The sequence below is a fragment of the Corylus avellana genome, chromosome ca5 (assembly GCF_901000735.1).
Source record: "Corylus avellana chromosome ca5, CavTom2PMs-1.0".
Lineage (NCBI taxonomy): Eukaryota > Viridiplantae > Streptophyta > Magnoliopsida > Fagales > Betulaceae > Corylus > Corylus avellana.
Window position 1 is genome coordinate 1353115 of NC_081545.1, and position 15671 is coordinate 1368785.

The following is a 15671-nucleotide window of genomic DNA, read 5'->3' on the forward strand; positions in this document are numbered from 1 at the left end:
TTTTTTAATAAGAGGGGCATACTTTTATTTTTCATATTATGCTTATTATTTATTTAACAAAAAAAAAAAAAAAGTCTCAAATTTAAAATGATCATAATTAGTACTAGCATACCTTCTTTAATAAGTTAATTGCATTTTTGAAACGATGACAAAATTAGAAATTATCGTTGTTTCTGAACATATAAGGATATATTAAATATGATATCGTCATTTACGGAAAACCGGCGAAATTTTACATCAATATATACTAAATAGACGACGTCAACTTTATCTAATGTCGTTTGTAAAAAACGACGATAATTGCCTATTTTTTAGTAGTGAGCTATACACCAAATTTTTATTTCACTTTTATCTCACGTCAACGTTGATGATGTAGCACAACTAATTATTAGTTATTGGATCACACTTTTTTTTTAAAAAAAAAATGGAAACTTTACATAATCTTTGTAAACTTTTATTACTTTTGCAATTACCCTTAAAGTTCAAAAGCTCTCAATTTAATATATCGAACTTCTAATCTTTGTGCTAGCAAGCTGATATTGCAAAATTAAGGCTGGTTGTCAAGGCAAGATGTTTCATCTGCGTGATTAAAGGTTCATTATCAATAACTATTAGTAAGAGGACATGCATGTGATTAATATTTTTAAAAATCAATAGACCGAGTAATCTCCAAAATGATGTGTTTTTTGAAATCACCATTAAGCTTGTAATTAATCATTATTGGATTTTGATCAAATAGTAATTTTAAAAGCCATGGTCACCTTATTTTTTGAGGGATACAAGAGTGACACAAAAAGGATTTTTAGAATTACTCCGACAGACCTGATCCCAATGACTTTGCATACAAATGTAAATGCTATAACTTTGTAATAAATAATTATAGTGGACGACTTCTTTTTTGCTAACTTAGACCTAGTGGAGGACTTCATTGTTTCATAGCGGAGAACTTCATGGTTTTGGGCTTTTGGCCACCCTGGCCTCCATTATTTTTTTTTTCTTTTTCTGTTTTGTTTTTTTTTTTTTTTTAGGAAAAATTGAGACATTCTCCTAAAAATAAAAACAAAAAATAAAAGAATTGTAACTCCTACGGGTAAAATGTATTATTCTCAATAAATAATCACCATTTCATAGTGGAGGACTTCTTTGGTAAAAAGTCATTTCCACTTCTCTCATGATCATCATTTTAAAGACTCCAATAATCACCACTTTTTAAATATATTAATCTGCGGGGATGCACGCTAAACTTTATAATTTGACCAACGCCAAGGGCTTCGTGATGGACGTTACACTTTAATTTGTTCTACAAGTCTCCATAACCAAGTTTTTTTATGCTGGAAATTAAGTCATTTCCAAGTCTTCCATATTCAGCACTTTCTGTTGGTGAGAAGTGGGCAAGTAGCTGAGAAATTAAGGTCATGTAATACCAGATTGTTTATAGTACTTTTATCATGCATTGCTTTATTTTTTTTATTTTTTTATTTTTTTAACAAAGAAACTAAGAAAGTACGTAGTGACACTTCATGAATATCCATGGACTAACATCTCTTAATTACCAAAGAGTGCCATCTTTTTTGTCACCACAAAACTTATTCCACTTGGATGTAAAATCAGAGTTTACTTAATTGGGATAAGATCCATTTCATGATCATATTAGTTGTGACCCCTTCTTGAATATTACGACAGAAAATCGTGCAATGAGATGAAAAGTTGGAAATGAGATGAAAATTAGCATTTAGGTGCGCGTAACACGCCATGCCAATTCACGAGGTGGCCGGATCCAACCAACGGTGATCAAATTGTTTTGTGAACATAAAAATGATAAAAATCATTCTCTCAACTATTTGAAGTTAAAATACAAGTCAAGAATGTGTAAGGACCAAATATTTGTTATTCATAAAAAAAGTGCAACAATTAACCATCGAACATGCCGGCCGATATGAAACTTTGTGGTGAACAGAAGCTAAAATGCCATTTTGAACAAAAATATATGAAGATTTGAGCAAAATTTAAAACTCGCCTCAAATAATTTCCTCTTAACTTTGATGAATCATTGCTTACCAAAAAATCCTATGGTCTTTCTCATTCTCGTCAATTACTTCATAGAGAAACCAGTGCCAATGCAGCTTATCCCAAGTTTCAATATTATGCGTTGTGTTTAGAGAAAGTTTCCGAATTTCCCAAGAAACGAAAATGAATTCGATCGTGTGTTTAGACCTGCTAGGCAAAAACATCCATGACCACGTACCACAATGGATGTGGAAAACAAGTAAAGTTAGTAAGTCTAATTTGAAGAAAATCATAATTTAATGGAAAATTAAATATAAAGCGAAATAAAGATAGAAATTGAGACATACAATTAGAGATTTTACGAGTGGTTCAGTATTAGATACTTACATCCACTATAAAGAAAAGCCCAAATTGCTCTTATTTATTTTTATTTTTTTGAAAAAATTCACTTCTTCATAAATCAAAATCAAGCTGAAGCAATTTGCTCTGCTTAAACAACATAAAATTTTCTTTCTCTAACTTGACACATTGGAGAAGGGAATTAGGGAGTACTTGTTGGGCTTATGCGTGTGTAACTGAAATATCAGCCTACTAACTTGAGCTCACCAACCAAACAATTGACACACGTCTTTCCACTCCACTTCCACACCATTTGGTCACCTTGGTGCCACCAAGGTGATTTTCTCAACTACTTGGGTGAGACTCAAATTTCAAGCATAGAGCACAATGACAAATGATGGAAATCAAGATAAACCACTCTAAAGACCATCATTATGGAGGAACTAACCGTAAGCAGTTGAGAGCAAACCCTTATAAAAGGCAACTCATGACAACCAGATAAATAAACTTTTTGTTTCTTCCTAAAATTCTACTATCTTAAGCCATTTATTGGATATATATTGTCTAATGATTTAAGCATCAAAGTCATTCACCACCGGTACCCGGTGGTGGTCTTACTTTTCCATTGAAAGAAGGTTCCAGTTACGGGAGCAGAATAGGGTTCGCACTCTGCTTCGTTGTAACGCTCTGCAGCACAGCTAGCCAGCGAGAGCATCAGATCCGACGCTACCCGATCAGCAGATCTATGCTTTGATTGGTTCTGGCCGGAGGTGCGTTTCCTTCCATTTTCATAGCTCGCATAATTTTCTTGAGTAGAATTTGCTTTTGTTGTGAGCCAGTGGGTGTTGGGATTCTTTGCCAAATCCCAAACATCCTGTGTATTATGTACATGGACCTCCCTCAATGGATCTGTGTTTTTTTTAGGGTAGAAAAACCTTACCTTGTATGCCTTCTTAAACATGTGCCCAAATAATATTCTTTGAATTTCTTTCTATTTTTCTTCTCCTAAATATTTTCTAGAGCCTAACACTGGAAACGGTTCCGTCTTGTGTAGAATTGGCGTTGAATGTTTCAGTAAGACTAGTAGCCTAGACAGAGATTCACCTCTGATCCAAACAGATCTGCTGTCTTCTCTTTCAATTTCAATGGCCTTATCGAAATGGAGGATGCCCTCCGTATGCTTGGCTTTCCTCTATGTGGTTCTTCTCTTTGCGCATCCTTGCAATGGGTTTTATCTTCCGGGAAGCTACATGCACACTTATTCTAACGGGGACGCAATATCTGCCAAAGTTAACTCCTTGACTTCCATATATACCCTGCTTCCCTTCAGCTACTACAGTCTCCCTTACTGTGAGCCCATCGGTGGTGTCAAGAAAAGTGCCGAGAATCTTGGAGAACTCCTCACGGGAGATCAGATTGACAACTCTCCTTACCGTTTCCGAATGAATGTTAATGAGACTGTCTACCTCTGTACTACCAGCCCATTGAATGAGCATCAGGTCAAGCTCTTGAAACAGAGAACCCGCGATCTGTATCAAGTGAACATGATTCCGGATAACTTGCCTGCCATGAGGTTCGAAGAGCAAAATGGAATTAACTTCCAGTGGACTGGGTTTCCTGTTGGGTATACACCACCAAATAGTAATGAAGATTACATCATTAATCATCTCAAGTTCAGGGTCTTGGTTCATGAGTATGAATGGAGGGGTGTGGAGATCATAGGGACTGGGGAAGAAGGTATGGGAGAGATCATAGGGCCTGGGGAAGAAGGTATGGGTGTTATTTCTACTGATGCTGATAAGAAGAAAGCATCTGGGTTCGAGATAGTTGGTTTTGAGGTTATCCCCTGCACCGTGAAGTATGATCCTGAAGTCATGAAGAAACTTGTCAGGTACGCTAATATCTCATCTGTAGATTGCCCCACGGAGCTTGACAAGTCTCAAATAATACGGGAGCAAGAGAGAGTATCCTTCACTTACGAGGTTGAATTCGTGAAAAGCAATATACGATGGCCATCAAGATGGGATGCTTATTTGAAGATGGAAGGTGCCCGAGTCCACTGGCTCTCTATTCTAAATTCACTGATGGTAATTGGTATAGTTTTTGTTATATTCTTAAGGACTGTGAGGAGGGACTTAACGAGGTATGAGGAATTGGACAAAGAAGCTAAAGCTCAGATGAATGAGGAGCTTTCTGGGTGGAAGCTTGTTGTGGGTGACGTGTTCAGAGAACCAAATTGTTCCAAGCTACTTTGCGTGATGGTCGGTGATGGTGTTCAGATTACAGGGATGGCAATTGTCACTATCATTTTTGCAGCCCTTGGTTTCATGTCACCAGCTTCACGAGGAATGCAGCTGACAGGAATGATTATTCTTTATCTTTTCCTGGGAATTGCTGCTGGGTATGTTGGTGTACGTCTCTGGAGAACCATAAAAGGAACTTCAGAAGGTTGGAGGTCTGTTTCAGGGTCGGTTGCCTGCTTCTTTTCTGGAATTGTCTTTATTATTCTTACTGTGCTGAATTTCATTCTCTGGAGCAGCAATAGTACTGGTGCTATTCCCATTTCCTTGTACTTTGTACTCTTGTTCCTCTGGTTCTGCGTTTCGGTGCCACTTACCCTCCTTGGAGGATTCTTAGGGACACGAGCTGAGGCAATTCAGTACCCTGTGCGAACCAACCAGATCCCATGGGAAATTCCTGCACGCAAATATCCATCATGGCTTCTTGTTCTCGGTGCAGGGACGCTTCCCTTTGGAACCCTCTTAATTGAGCTTTTCTTTATCCTTTCTAGCATCTGGCTTGGGAGGTTCTATTATGCCTTTGGGTTCCTGCTGCTTGTTCTTTCGTTGCTAGTTATTGTTTGTGCTGAAGTGTCAGTGGTCCTCACCTACATGCATCTATGTGTGGAGGATTGGCGGTGGTGGTGGAAAGCTTTCTTTGCTTCAGGTTCAGTTGCTCTTTATGTGTTCCTATATTCCATCAATTACTTGGTTTTTGACCTGCAAAGTTTGAGTGGGCCGGTGTCAGCTACACTATATCTTGGTTATTCACTCATCATGGCGGTTGCAATCATGTTGTCGACTGGCACCATTGGCTTCCTTATGTCTTTCTACTTTGTTCATTACCTATTCTCATCCGTAAAGATTGATTGAAGGTTATCTCTGGTATTCTTCATCAATCTTTTGGAGAAGACTCCAGTATGTAGGAAGAGGAAACTTTCTTGGTTAAAGTTTTTAGCTTTACCTGTCTGAGGCTGATTGTTTACGGGACATATTCAGAGGCTCTCAGATGATTGCTGATCGATGCTACCAAAGCCTGTTATATTTTCTGTGTCATCTTGACTTTAGAGGACTTCATAATCGTATTTTGCTCTCTTCCCAACTTGATCTGCAGCACACTATCCCCACCTCTTACGTATTTTTGTGTCACCACTTGGGGTTTTTTAACATTTAATAGTTTTGAGGTTCATTTGCATTATGTGTTTTCGTTTAATCAAATTGTTCGGAAAAGTTGTAATTGTTTAGACTTTCTATCCTTGTATTATCTTTCCTTCTATACCTGAATATACAGAGTAGTAGCAATAGCTAGGTATTCTTCAATCAACAAGCATTTTGATATAATTAATTCCATGGCAGTAGCAATAGCTAGGTAGGATATTTATGCATTATCAGCTGCAGAGTATTGTTAGAGTGTAGAGGATTGTTGAGTTCCATAGAAATTTATATAATCAGTTCAAAAATTGGACTCCCTTGTTTCTTGTACTGCATTTTTATCTTTTTAAGTCAAATGTATGTGAAAATCACAAACTCTAAAAATATATGTCAATTTTAATAAATTGAATTGAAAAAATATCTTACAACCTATTTTTTTTTTTATTAAAAAAAAAAAAAAAAACAACTTTGTCATTACAAAAAAAGAAAACAGAGCATGCATTAACTTACATTGACAAGTTAAATACGAGTAATTTTAAAAATTTCTTTTGTGTCACTCTAAAAAATAGATGGCTTTTAAAATCATCATTTGATTAAAATTAAATCATGATTAATCACAAGCCTAATGGTGATTTCAGAGCCAAATTATTCTTTGAGAGACACAAGAGTGACATAAGATGAAATGTCAAATTTAAAATTGATAAGAATATAATAAATAATTAACAATATGATATACTTAATAATATGGAAAGAGATTTACAGAAGTGAAAAACTAGAACATACCATATATACCATCAAACCAATTTTGAAGATTTCAAACATTTAAAACTATATGTTTGAAAAGCTAAAAAAAACTATAATCAATCATGAACATAAATAAAGATTAATTCACTGGAGCTAGGCCTAGGCGGCACTAGGGTCAAACCACATAATCATGTTAAAGAATTTGCTACTAGTTTTCACATTTGTTTCGAATCTCTATAAATTATAATGTTTAGAAAATTCGAAAATATCATTTTATTTTTTTGCAAATTTGAACATCTTCAAATATTATAACTTGTTTGGATGTGTGTCAATTAGTCTAAATTAAAAGAATGGACCGCAAAAATGAATTAGTTGTGAAGTTTGTTGTGTCATAAATTTTGTAGGTCCCATGGCGTGATGGGCATTTACTCAGGTTGACACTAAGCCAATGGTGATTGAAATTTGGGGCACATACATAGCATAATAATTTTGTAGGTCCCATGGCGTGATGCACGTGACCAGCCAAATACGTATAATTTATTGATTAAACCTTCATATTATATATATATATATATATATATATATATATATATATAGGTTCATCAAATTTGTAGACTTTAGGAAATACAAGTGTTTCCAGATATACAAGTGTCATCATTATTATCATAACTTGCCCTTAGTAGACCTTCTCAAGCTCCCAACCTGCGAATCATGAACATAAATATCAAATAATGAATGATAGTCTTCACATATACCTTGAGTACGTACGTAGTACTAGAATGTTAATTTTGAGTGCTTTAGAGCTTACATTTAATTTATATTCAACCCTAACTCTTTCAGCTTTGAGGTCAGCAATATCAGAGAAAGCATCTTCAGAAAGATTGATGGTTCCACATCTTGGTTCATGACAATGATCAGCGATTCGAACCAAAATGGAGTCTTTCTTACAAGGGTTTGCTTCTTTGTTTGTGGCACCAATACACTTTACCATGTAATATTTCCCACATGCTCTCCTATTCTCCCATATTTTATCACTTGCCGCGGCTATAAAATTGCCATCATCTTGATATCCATTACATGCAGAGGCTGGCAAAAGATGTTGAAAATTAATCTTTGGGAGTTTAATTCTTAAATTAGGACTCAAGTTAAATTAACAAGTAGCTAAGACGCATTCTTTAGGTTATACTTTAGATTTAAACTTGAGTTTATGTCTAGAAATCAAGCCTGACAGAGGAACAAGTTTTGTTGTTAGTGATTTTAAATATTTTTACACTTGAATCCTTATAAACTGAAAAGAAATTAAGAACAAAAGAACAAATATTACATTATGAAATACAATCATATACAGTTTCCAAAGTGTAAATCAAGCAAATAATTCAACACCTACAATAGAAGAAGGTGAAACACAAGTATTATACTAAACACACTCATATATGTGAAGAATTGATGAGATACTAAAAAGTAACTAATACTTGAATTAAACTTATACTGCAAAATAGTAAGATTTCCAGGCTTTGTGTCGTATGTGTGAAACAAAGTTGTATATACACCTATTTTATATTGGGAGTCTCTGCATAAATATAAGAAAAATTACATTTACTCTCCCAAATTACAACTCAAATTTCAATGTCCCCCAAAATTTTAAAAAGTTGTGATCAACTCTTATTACTACCTAGCCCTTTTACTTAACCCCTTCCGTTATGATTTTATTTTATTTTTATTAAATTCGACAGAAAATGGGTTAGGTGTGATACACATGATTGAAAATAACAATAGTACCCTTGTATCAAATTATAAAAAAAAAAAAAATTCAAAACAAAAAAAACATGTGGGAGGAGACCCAAAGTTTGACCATGGGTCTTCACAGATCCATGGCTAGTTCAAGCATATATATATATATATACTCACGAACGTAAGGAGCTTTGTAAAAGGTGGCAGTCCCATTCTTTTTTCCCTTTGAAATGCCAAAAGATATGTAGTGTAATAAAACGAAAAAGGTTTAATCCATTTTGTAGAGGCATCCTAACATGTATGTAAATAAATTAACTACAACCTTACGAGGCTTTTCTCTAGACATATCTTTTAAATTTACTCACCAGATGTATATATAAAACCCTATTCTCACATGAAGGGCCAATTTATATAATCCATCATTTTATTATATGAACAATATCGTAATTATTGGACTGTTTTTAAGATAAAGACTATCATAATTTAAAATTTCATTTATTACTATTGAATAATATTATATGAACAATATCGTAACACATGCAATACGATGGCTTTCGGGTTAAGAGGCTCTTGGTTAAAAGTGTCATTCACCAAGGCATGGGCAATGACGTGTTGTATAAGTTAGATACTTTGTTTTATTCGAAAGTATTCAAACTAGACACCTATTTGATGAGTGAATATATATATATATATATATATATATTCCGTGTTTGATATGGCTGAAAATCTTAGTTAAACTAAAAATAATTTAGGTTAATCAATAAAACAATTTGGGTGAAAAAATGTCACCTTGCAAACGTTCCTATTTTGCTTAATTTTTGTAGTGTATAAATTAGTTTTTGAAAAAAGAAAGTAAAATTACTTAAAGCATGTCATGATCGTGGAGGTCAGTGTGAAATAAGTGGATGGATGGATTAATTAGTGAATGGGTCAAGTGTGAAAATGATGGATAGTTGTTGGCAAGAAGATTCAAGAATGCTTCTGGGCATTCATGTGGAAAAAGGACCTTCAAGCTGACATGGTTATCAACATGTTGAAGATGGAAGAATATGTTGTCATTAAGGTGCCTTGATCGGACTTGGTTGAACCTTCCTAGCTAGTTCCTTTCTGGGTGCCTCTTGATTGGTATTCTTTCGCATTTGTTGTTTTCATGAATAGTCAAGACCGAACCATAATGCAGACGCGCCGCCTACGCAAAAGTGTTCAAATCCGACTAGTCGTATTTGGGATAACTTGGCAGTCAAATAAGACTTGTGAAATACAAGTCAGTCACGACACTTTACGTACGGAGGTGTATTAGCTGGGTTTGGAAAATTGGCACCAAGAATTGACAAGTTAATGTAAATAGATGGAAAATTGGAAGGAATGCCTTGGGATTGGTGTGGCAGCAAGTGCAACAATTGACAAGCTAATGTAAATGGCATTAGCCGCATTACGAATCCATCATTTTTTTTATGACTTTGGCCGCAACTAACCTTTCTCTATTTTCGCTGAAATTTCTTCCAACCAATTTTATTTTTTTCTTTTTGTAACTTTGAGTTTTTAAATCATCAGAATTGAATGATGCTCTATTGTTTTGAATTATGATAACTTTGTTTTCCTTTGAACATTTTGGGCGCAATGAAAAAGGAAATTGGACTCTGAAATCTTTTGAGATTGAATAAATTGTATTATTATCAAAGTGTATATTTAATTTATACACGTACAATAGATCATCTAATCTATCTGACTATGTTTTAAATTCGATCAAACAAACAATATCTAGCTATCTATACATTTGAATAATATCTAGCTTATCTATACATTTGAATTTGAATAGTCCCCAATCGTTACGTTTTCTGGAAGAAATCTACCAATAATTCAGGACGGATCAGAATATATATATATATCATCCCTAGCTGTTCGTAGTTTACCCAAGAGAAGACTTGGAAGAAGAAATCACAAGTCTTCACAGGACCATATCTCTCATCATCATGTTTAACAAATCTCTAAATATCGACGGTGAGGATAAACGGTAACTTTTATTTATACATCTCAATTTGAATGTTAATTTTTATTTTTATTTTTAAAATAATAACAAACCTTCCAAAACAATCGTCAAGGGCAGATAGAGTCAGTCAGGAGAAAGACAATTGTGAAAAAATACTAGCTTTTGTTACTTGCAAGCCGTCTCTTTTCTCTCTAGCCGCCAGAGAGAAAAGTGAAACCCTTCAGCCACACAAGGGAGGAGGGTTGGCCGTTTAGCTGCCTCCCTCCTCCCCTCGTCCTCCTCGCTCCGGTGCTAGTTATTTACCTGATGCCCTAGCCTCGGTGTCTCCTCTCTTCCCCTTCCTTACCGTTCCTTTCCCCCTCTATTTTTCTCCGTTTTTACCCCTTCCCTACCGCTTTTCTTCCCCCGCCTTCAATTTCTGCAGCGGGCTCCTTGGCCTTGTTTTGGCTCTTTGTGGGTTCGGATTTTGTCTGTGGTCGCCGCTGACCTGTGTCGACGCTTCGCTGCCCGCTATTAGGGTTTTCTTTCATGCGTCCCCACCTTGTCGAGCTCCCACGCCCCTTACGCGGTGGTTTCCGGCCTGCACGGGTCCAGCTCCCTTCCGGCTACCATCTTCCCACTTTGTGCTCATTTTCCCTGTTTTGGTGGTTCCTTGTTTTTTTTTTTTTTCCCCATTTTTTTCTTGTTTGTGGTTGTTTTTAGGTCCTGCTTTGCCGGTCTTCTCTGCACCTGTTCGCCGCCCACCGTCCACTGTTGGGCCTTTCGCCGCGTCCCCGCCGCGATGAGCTTCCAACGCCCCTTCGGTTTTCGGTTCTCGGCGTATGCGTGATCGGAGTGTGCTGTTTCTTTTCTTGTTTTATTTCCCTGTTATGTTGCTTCTTTAAGATGTATTTATGTTTTGGCGTGTGTTTTTTTTCCCGTATTGTTTAATTTTCCTGTGTTTGTTCAGCTTGTAATAAGGCTTTTTCCTCTCTCACTCGATCTATGTCGCTTTCAGGTTAATTAGTTTTGGTCCAGACCTTTGGGTTCTGGATGTGATCATTATCCTGGCCTTCGGGTCGAGGAGGAAGAGTTTCGGCATGAGAGTCTTTCTCCTCTCAGGGTCGAGGAATAATTGCTATTCATGCATTTGGTTGAGTCTGTTTGTCATAGATCTAGTATTAAATCTGATTTTAGTCATGAGTTAGCGGATTGATCTCGAATCTTGTACTAAACTTGGTAATCTTGTAGCTTTATGCTGTGGTTGCTTCAGAACTTTGCTCTATGATGTAAGAGCTTTATGCTCGTGGTATTATTGAATGAAATGTTATGTTTTTCTCAAAAAAAAAAAAAAAAAAAAAAAAAGGATAAAATAGGAACAAATTAAAATGTAAGTAATAATTTTTTATTATTTTTTAATTATATGATTAATTTTAATATCTTTTACTGCTATTTCATTTTTCAATTCTACTGATTAATTTTTGTATAATTATCAAATAATTATGGAAATAAAAAAGGCATGTAATCATATTATTGATTAGTAGGTAATTTGTTTTTTTAAAAAAATCCAAATTGAAGAGGGGAACCTGTACGCACCACATTAATTGGTACAAAGTTGATGCATTTAACTTAACGTATACAGGTTTGGAAAATTTGCCGCAATAATTGACTCAGAGAAAGAACATTAATGGACTTTGGGTCCACCGCGATTAATTATAAGCTTTCAACTGCATGAAGTCAAGCAAGTGCCATGCTTAAGTGCTTTGATATATAAATATTAGGTGCACATGACTATGTGTCCAGCCTATAAATTAAAGCTCTACCTTCAGTACTTCCAAGCATATCTTAACCATAGTAGAAAATTATGGGTTTATCACTTTCTCTCTTCGTTTTCATGCGCTTGCTTTTCTTATTTCCGCAGTTGCATCTTATACTCACTCTTTCTTCTCCTTTTATGCAACCCTTGTGCCATCATGATGAAAGCTTGGCCTTGTTGCAATTCAAGGAAAGCTTTGTCATCGATAAAAATGCATCTGATGCTTATGGAAGGATAGATTGTGGAAAGGTTGCGTCTTGGACAGTACTAGAAGGAGACAAAAGTGATTGCTGCTCATGGGATGGAGTGGAGTGCGATGAGGCCTCGGGTTATGTCATTGGCCTTCATCTCCGTAGCAGCTGTCTCTATGGTTCGATTAACTCCAACAATAGCCTTTTCCGCCTTGTTCACCTCCAAAGGCTTGACCTTTCCTACAATCACTTTAACTATTCTCCTATCCCACCTCAGGTACGCAATCTTTCAAGACTAGCGTATCTCAATCTCAGTGCATCAATGTTTTCAGGTCAAATCCCCTTAGAAATTTCACAATTGTCCCAATTGTCATCTCTTGATTTGTCTCAAGACTATTCCCTTTTGGAACTCAAAAAGCCTAGCCTAAGAAGCCTAGTAGGAAATTTGACCCACCTACAAGAGCTTGATTTGAGTGGGGTGAGCATAATTTCTGTGATACCTACCATCTTGGCAAATTTGTCTTCTTTAACGTTCCTCTATCTTGATGATTGTGGATTGCATGGGGAATTTCCAATGGGAATATTTAAGCTACCAAATCTACGGGTTCTTTGGGTGGGTTACAATGAAGGTCTCATTGGTCATTTACCAGACTTTACATGGAGCAGTCCACTTGAGGCATTGGTACTTACAGCCACAAGTTTTTCTGGTGAGCTACCCCCTTCAATAGGTAACCTTATCTACTTGAACTCGTTGAATGTTCGTGGTTGCAACTTCTCAGGGTTCATTCCATCTACACTTGGTAATCTCACAAATCTCACTTTTCTTAGGCTTTCAAATAACACTTTCACAGGTGAGGTCCCATCTTCAATTGGAAACCTCAACCTACTCTCTTTTCTAGACCTTCGCCAAAATCAATTGACAGGTCCAATTCTTTTTCACCTTGTAAACCTGATGCAACTGAAAGACCTTTATCTACAGTCAAATCATTTTACTGGTGAAATACCTGTCGAGATTTTGAACCTCACAGGGCTAAGTGTCTTGAGTCTTAGGGGCAACAAGCTTCGAGGTCGTATCCCAAATTCAATCTTTAACCTCAAGAATCTGCAAGTACTTGATCTTGCTATGAACTACTTCAGTGGGACTGTGGAGTTTGACGAGTTTGTTAAGCTCAAACATTTAACTATTTTATATCTATCTTATAATCAATTATCATTACTTTTCAAAGAGCCCAATGTCAATTCTAGTTTTCCAAAGTTTCAATGCTTATGGTTGTCTTCGTGCAATTTAAGCAAGTTTCCAGATTTCCTAAGAAACCAAGATGAGTTGCAGTATTTAGAGTTGTCCGATAACTACTTGCGTGGCCAAGTACCAGAATGGATGTTAAACATAGGCAAAGCAAGTATGGAAATATTTTCCCTTGCTAACAATTTCCTCACGGGCTTTGGTCAACATCCGATTCTTCTCCCCTGGACTCGTTTGGCCTTTTTAGACCTCAGCTGTAATTTGCTCCAAGGATCGCTTCCCATCCCAGCAGCCTCGAATTTGAAATATTATCTTATTTCAAATAATTCATTGACTGGAAATGTTCCGGAATTTTTTTGCAACCTCACTTCTCTTCAAGTCCTTGATTTGGCTCGTAATAGCTTAAGTGGTTCACTTCCTCGATGCTTGGACAACTTTGGTGCTTCGCTATCAGTACTCAATCTGCAAAGGAACAAATTTCAAGGAAGCATTTCAGAGAATTGGGTAAAAGGAAGTCAGTTGAAGATAATAATTTTCAGTCAAAACCAATTTCGAGGACGATTACCAAGGTCGTTAGTGAAGTGTACGATGTTGAAGGTCCTGGATCTCGGTAATAACCAATTCAATGATAGGTTTCCTTCTTGGTTGAAGAATCTTCCAAATTTAAAGGTTCTCATTTTGCGGTCAAACAAATTCAACGGCCCAATAGAGATTTCTAACAGCAAATATATGTTCCCAAACTTGCAAATCATTGACCTCTCCTATAATAGCTTTGTTGGAAAGCTACCTCTAGAAATTTTCTGCAATTGGACGGTTAAAAAATTTGAGACAGCACATCATTTGACATACATCCAAGTAAACTCAACTCTTACATCATTCTCCAAAACTCTTGGTACTTACATTAATGGCTCTTTTGGTTATGATTACTCCATGACAATGACAAACAAAGGCAATGATATGTTCTTTGAGAAGGTCCAAGAATTATTCACAGCTGTTGATATGTCCAGCAATAGATTTCTCGGAGAAATTCCTAATTCTATTGAAAATTTAAAGGGGTGTATTTTGCTCAATCTCTCCAATAACATTCTCACAGGTCACATCCCACCATCTTTAGGGAAGCTTGAAGATCTCGAAGCATTGGACCTTTCTCAAAATAAGTTGTCAGGGGAGATCCCACAAGAGCTTACACAACTTAATTTTTTGGGATTTTTCAATGTTTCTCGTAATAATCTCTCGGGACCTATACCACAAGGCAAACAATTTAATACATTTGAAAATAATTCATTTGAAGGGAATCAAGGATTGTGTGGGAGACCATTGACAAAGAAATGTGAGAATTTTGATGAATTGCCTTCTCCATCTTCAATCTCCGAAGGAAGTCAAGACTATGAATTGCCATTTGAATTTGGTTGGAAAATTGTTGTAATTGGGTATGCATTTGGACTAGTTCTTGGAGTGACAATTTGGTGCACTGTGATTGCAAGGAAACATGATTGGTTAATGAAAACCTTCATAATAAGGTAACTGATGTGAAGAAAATTGAGTAGCAAGAAACATTTAAATCAAATAGTTTGCCGCAAGATTTCTTCTAAGGAAATGAATATGTATTGACGTTTTTATTGCTGCTTCTTCTTCTTCTTCTTCTTTTTTCTTTTTTTGGTGTGTATGTAATGTGTTCCTCCTTTTTCAATATTGTTTTGGTGTTTTAGTGTATTTGGATTCCGGTTCTATTAAGATAGTGTATGCAAAATATGTTGATGATCCGTTAGTGAATTATTGAGAAATCGTTTGAATCCCAAGTTTAACAAATAGCACTGAATATATTAATCTTATCAGAGAAGTTAGATTAGTATAATTATCAAATTTAAAGCCAAACACCACAATGTCAATACCTAAATCAGAGCAAGCATAAAAGAAAAATTATTACAAAATTTTTTGTAATAAAGTGAAAACTCTTGAATAATTGTTCAAAAGAACAACTACTATGGAGGTAGCCAACCCCGAAGGAATTTATTATAAAATATATAATTCACATATAAAACCGCCATAATCCTAGACTCAACTTGTAACCCCAGCAAACTACATGTTTGTCTCTAGCAATAGTGGCTCCTTTATGAATGAACTTCGTCTGATGCAATGTAGAACTCTAGTAGTTGAAGGTGTAACACCCCCTACCGCTACGACTAGGGGTGCAAAGCAT

The 15671-nt window shown here is 36.0% G+C and overlaps 2 protein-coding genes across 3 annotated transcripts; both read left to right on the forward strand.

Moving 5' to 3' along the window:
- Positions 1-2874: 2874 nt before the first annotated feature.
- LOC132180826 (transmembrane 9 superfamily member 12-like) lies at positions 2875-6093 on the forward strand. 2 transcript variants are annotated; one of them, XM_059593793.1, is made up of 3 exons: positions 2875-3116; positions 3401-4083; positions 4117-6093. In XM_059593793.1, exons 2-3 carry the CDS (start codon positions 3492-3494, stop codon positions 5496-5498), a joined length of 1974 nt encoding a protein of 657 aa, XP_059449776.1. In that variant the 5' UTR covers positions 2875-3116; positions 3401-3491; the 3' UTR covers positions 5499-6093. The 2 variants fall into 2 exon arrangements, with proteins under 2 accessions (XP_059449776.1, XP_059449775.1); XM_059593792.1 differs by having other exon boundaries at positions 3401-6093.
- Positions 6094-12085: 5992 nt separating this feature from the next.
- On the forward strand, positions 12086-14995 carry LOC132180649 (receptor-like protein 7). The gene has a single exon (XM_059593541.1). It carries the CDS (start codon positions 12086-12088, stop codon positions 14993-14995), a length of 2910 nt encoding a protein of 969 aa, XP_059449524.1.
- Positions 14996-15671: the final 676 nt, after the last annotated feature.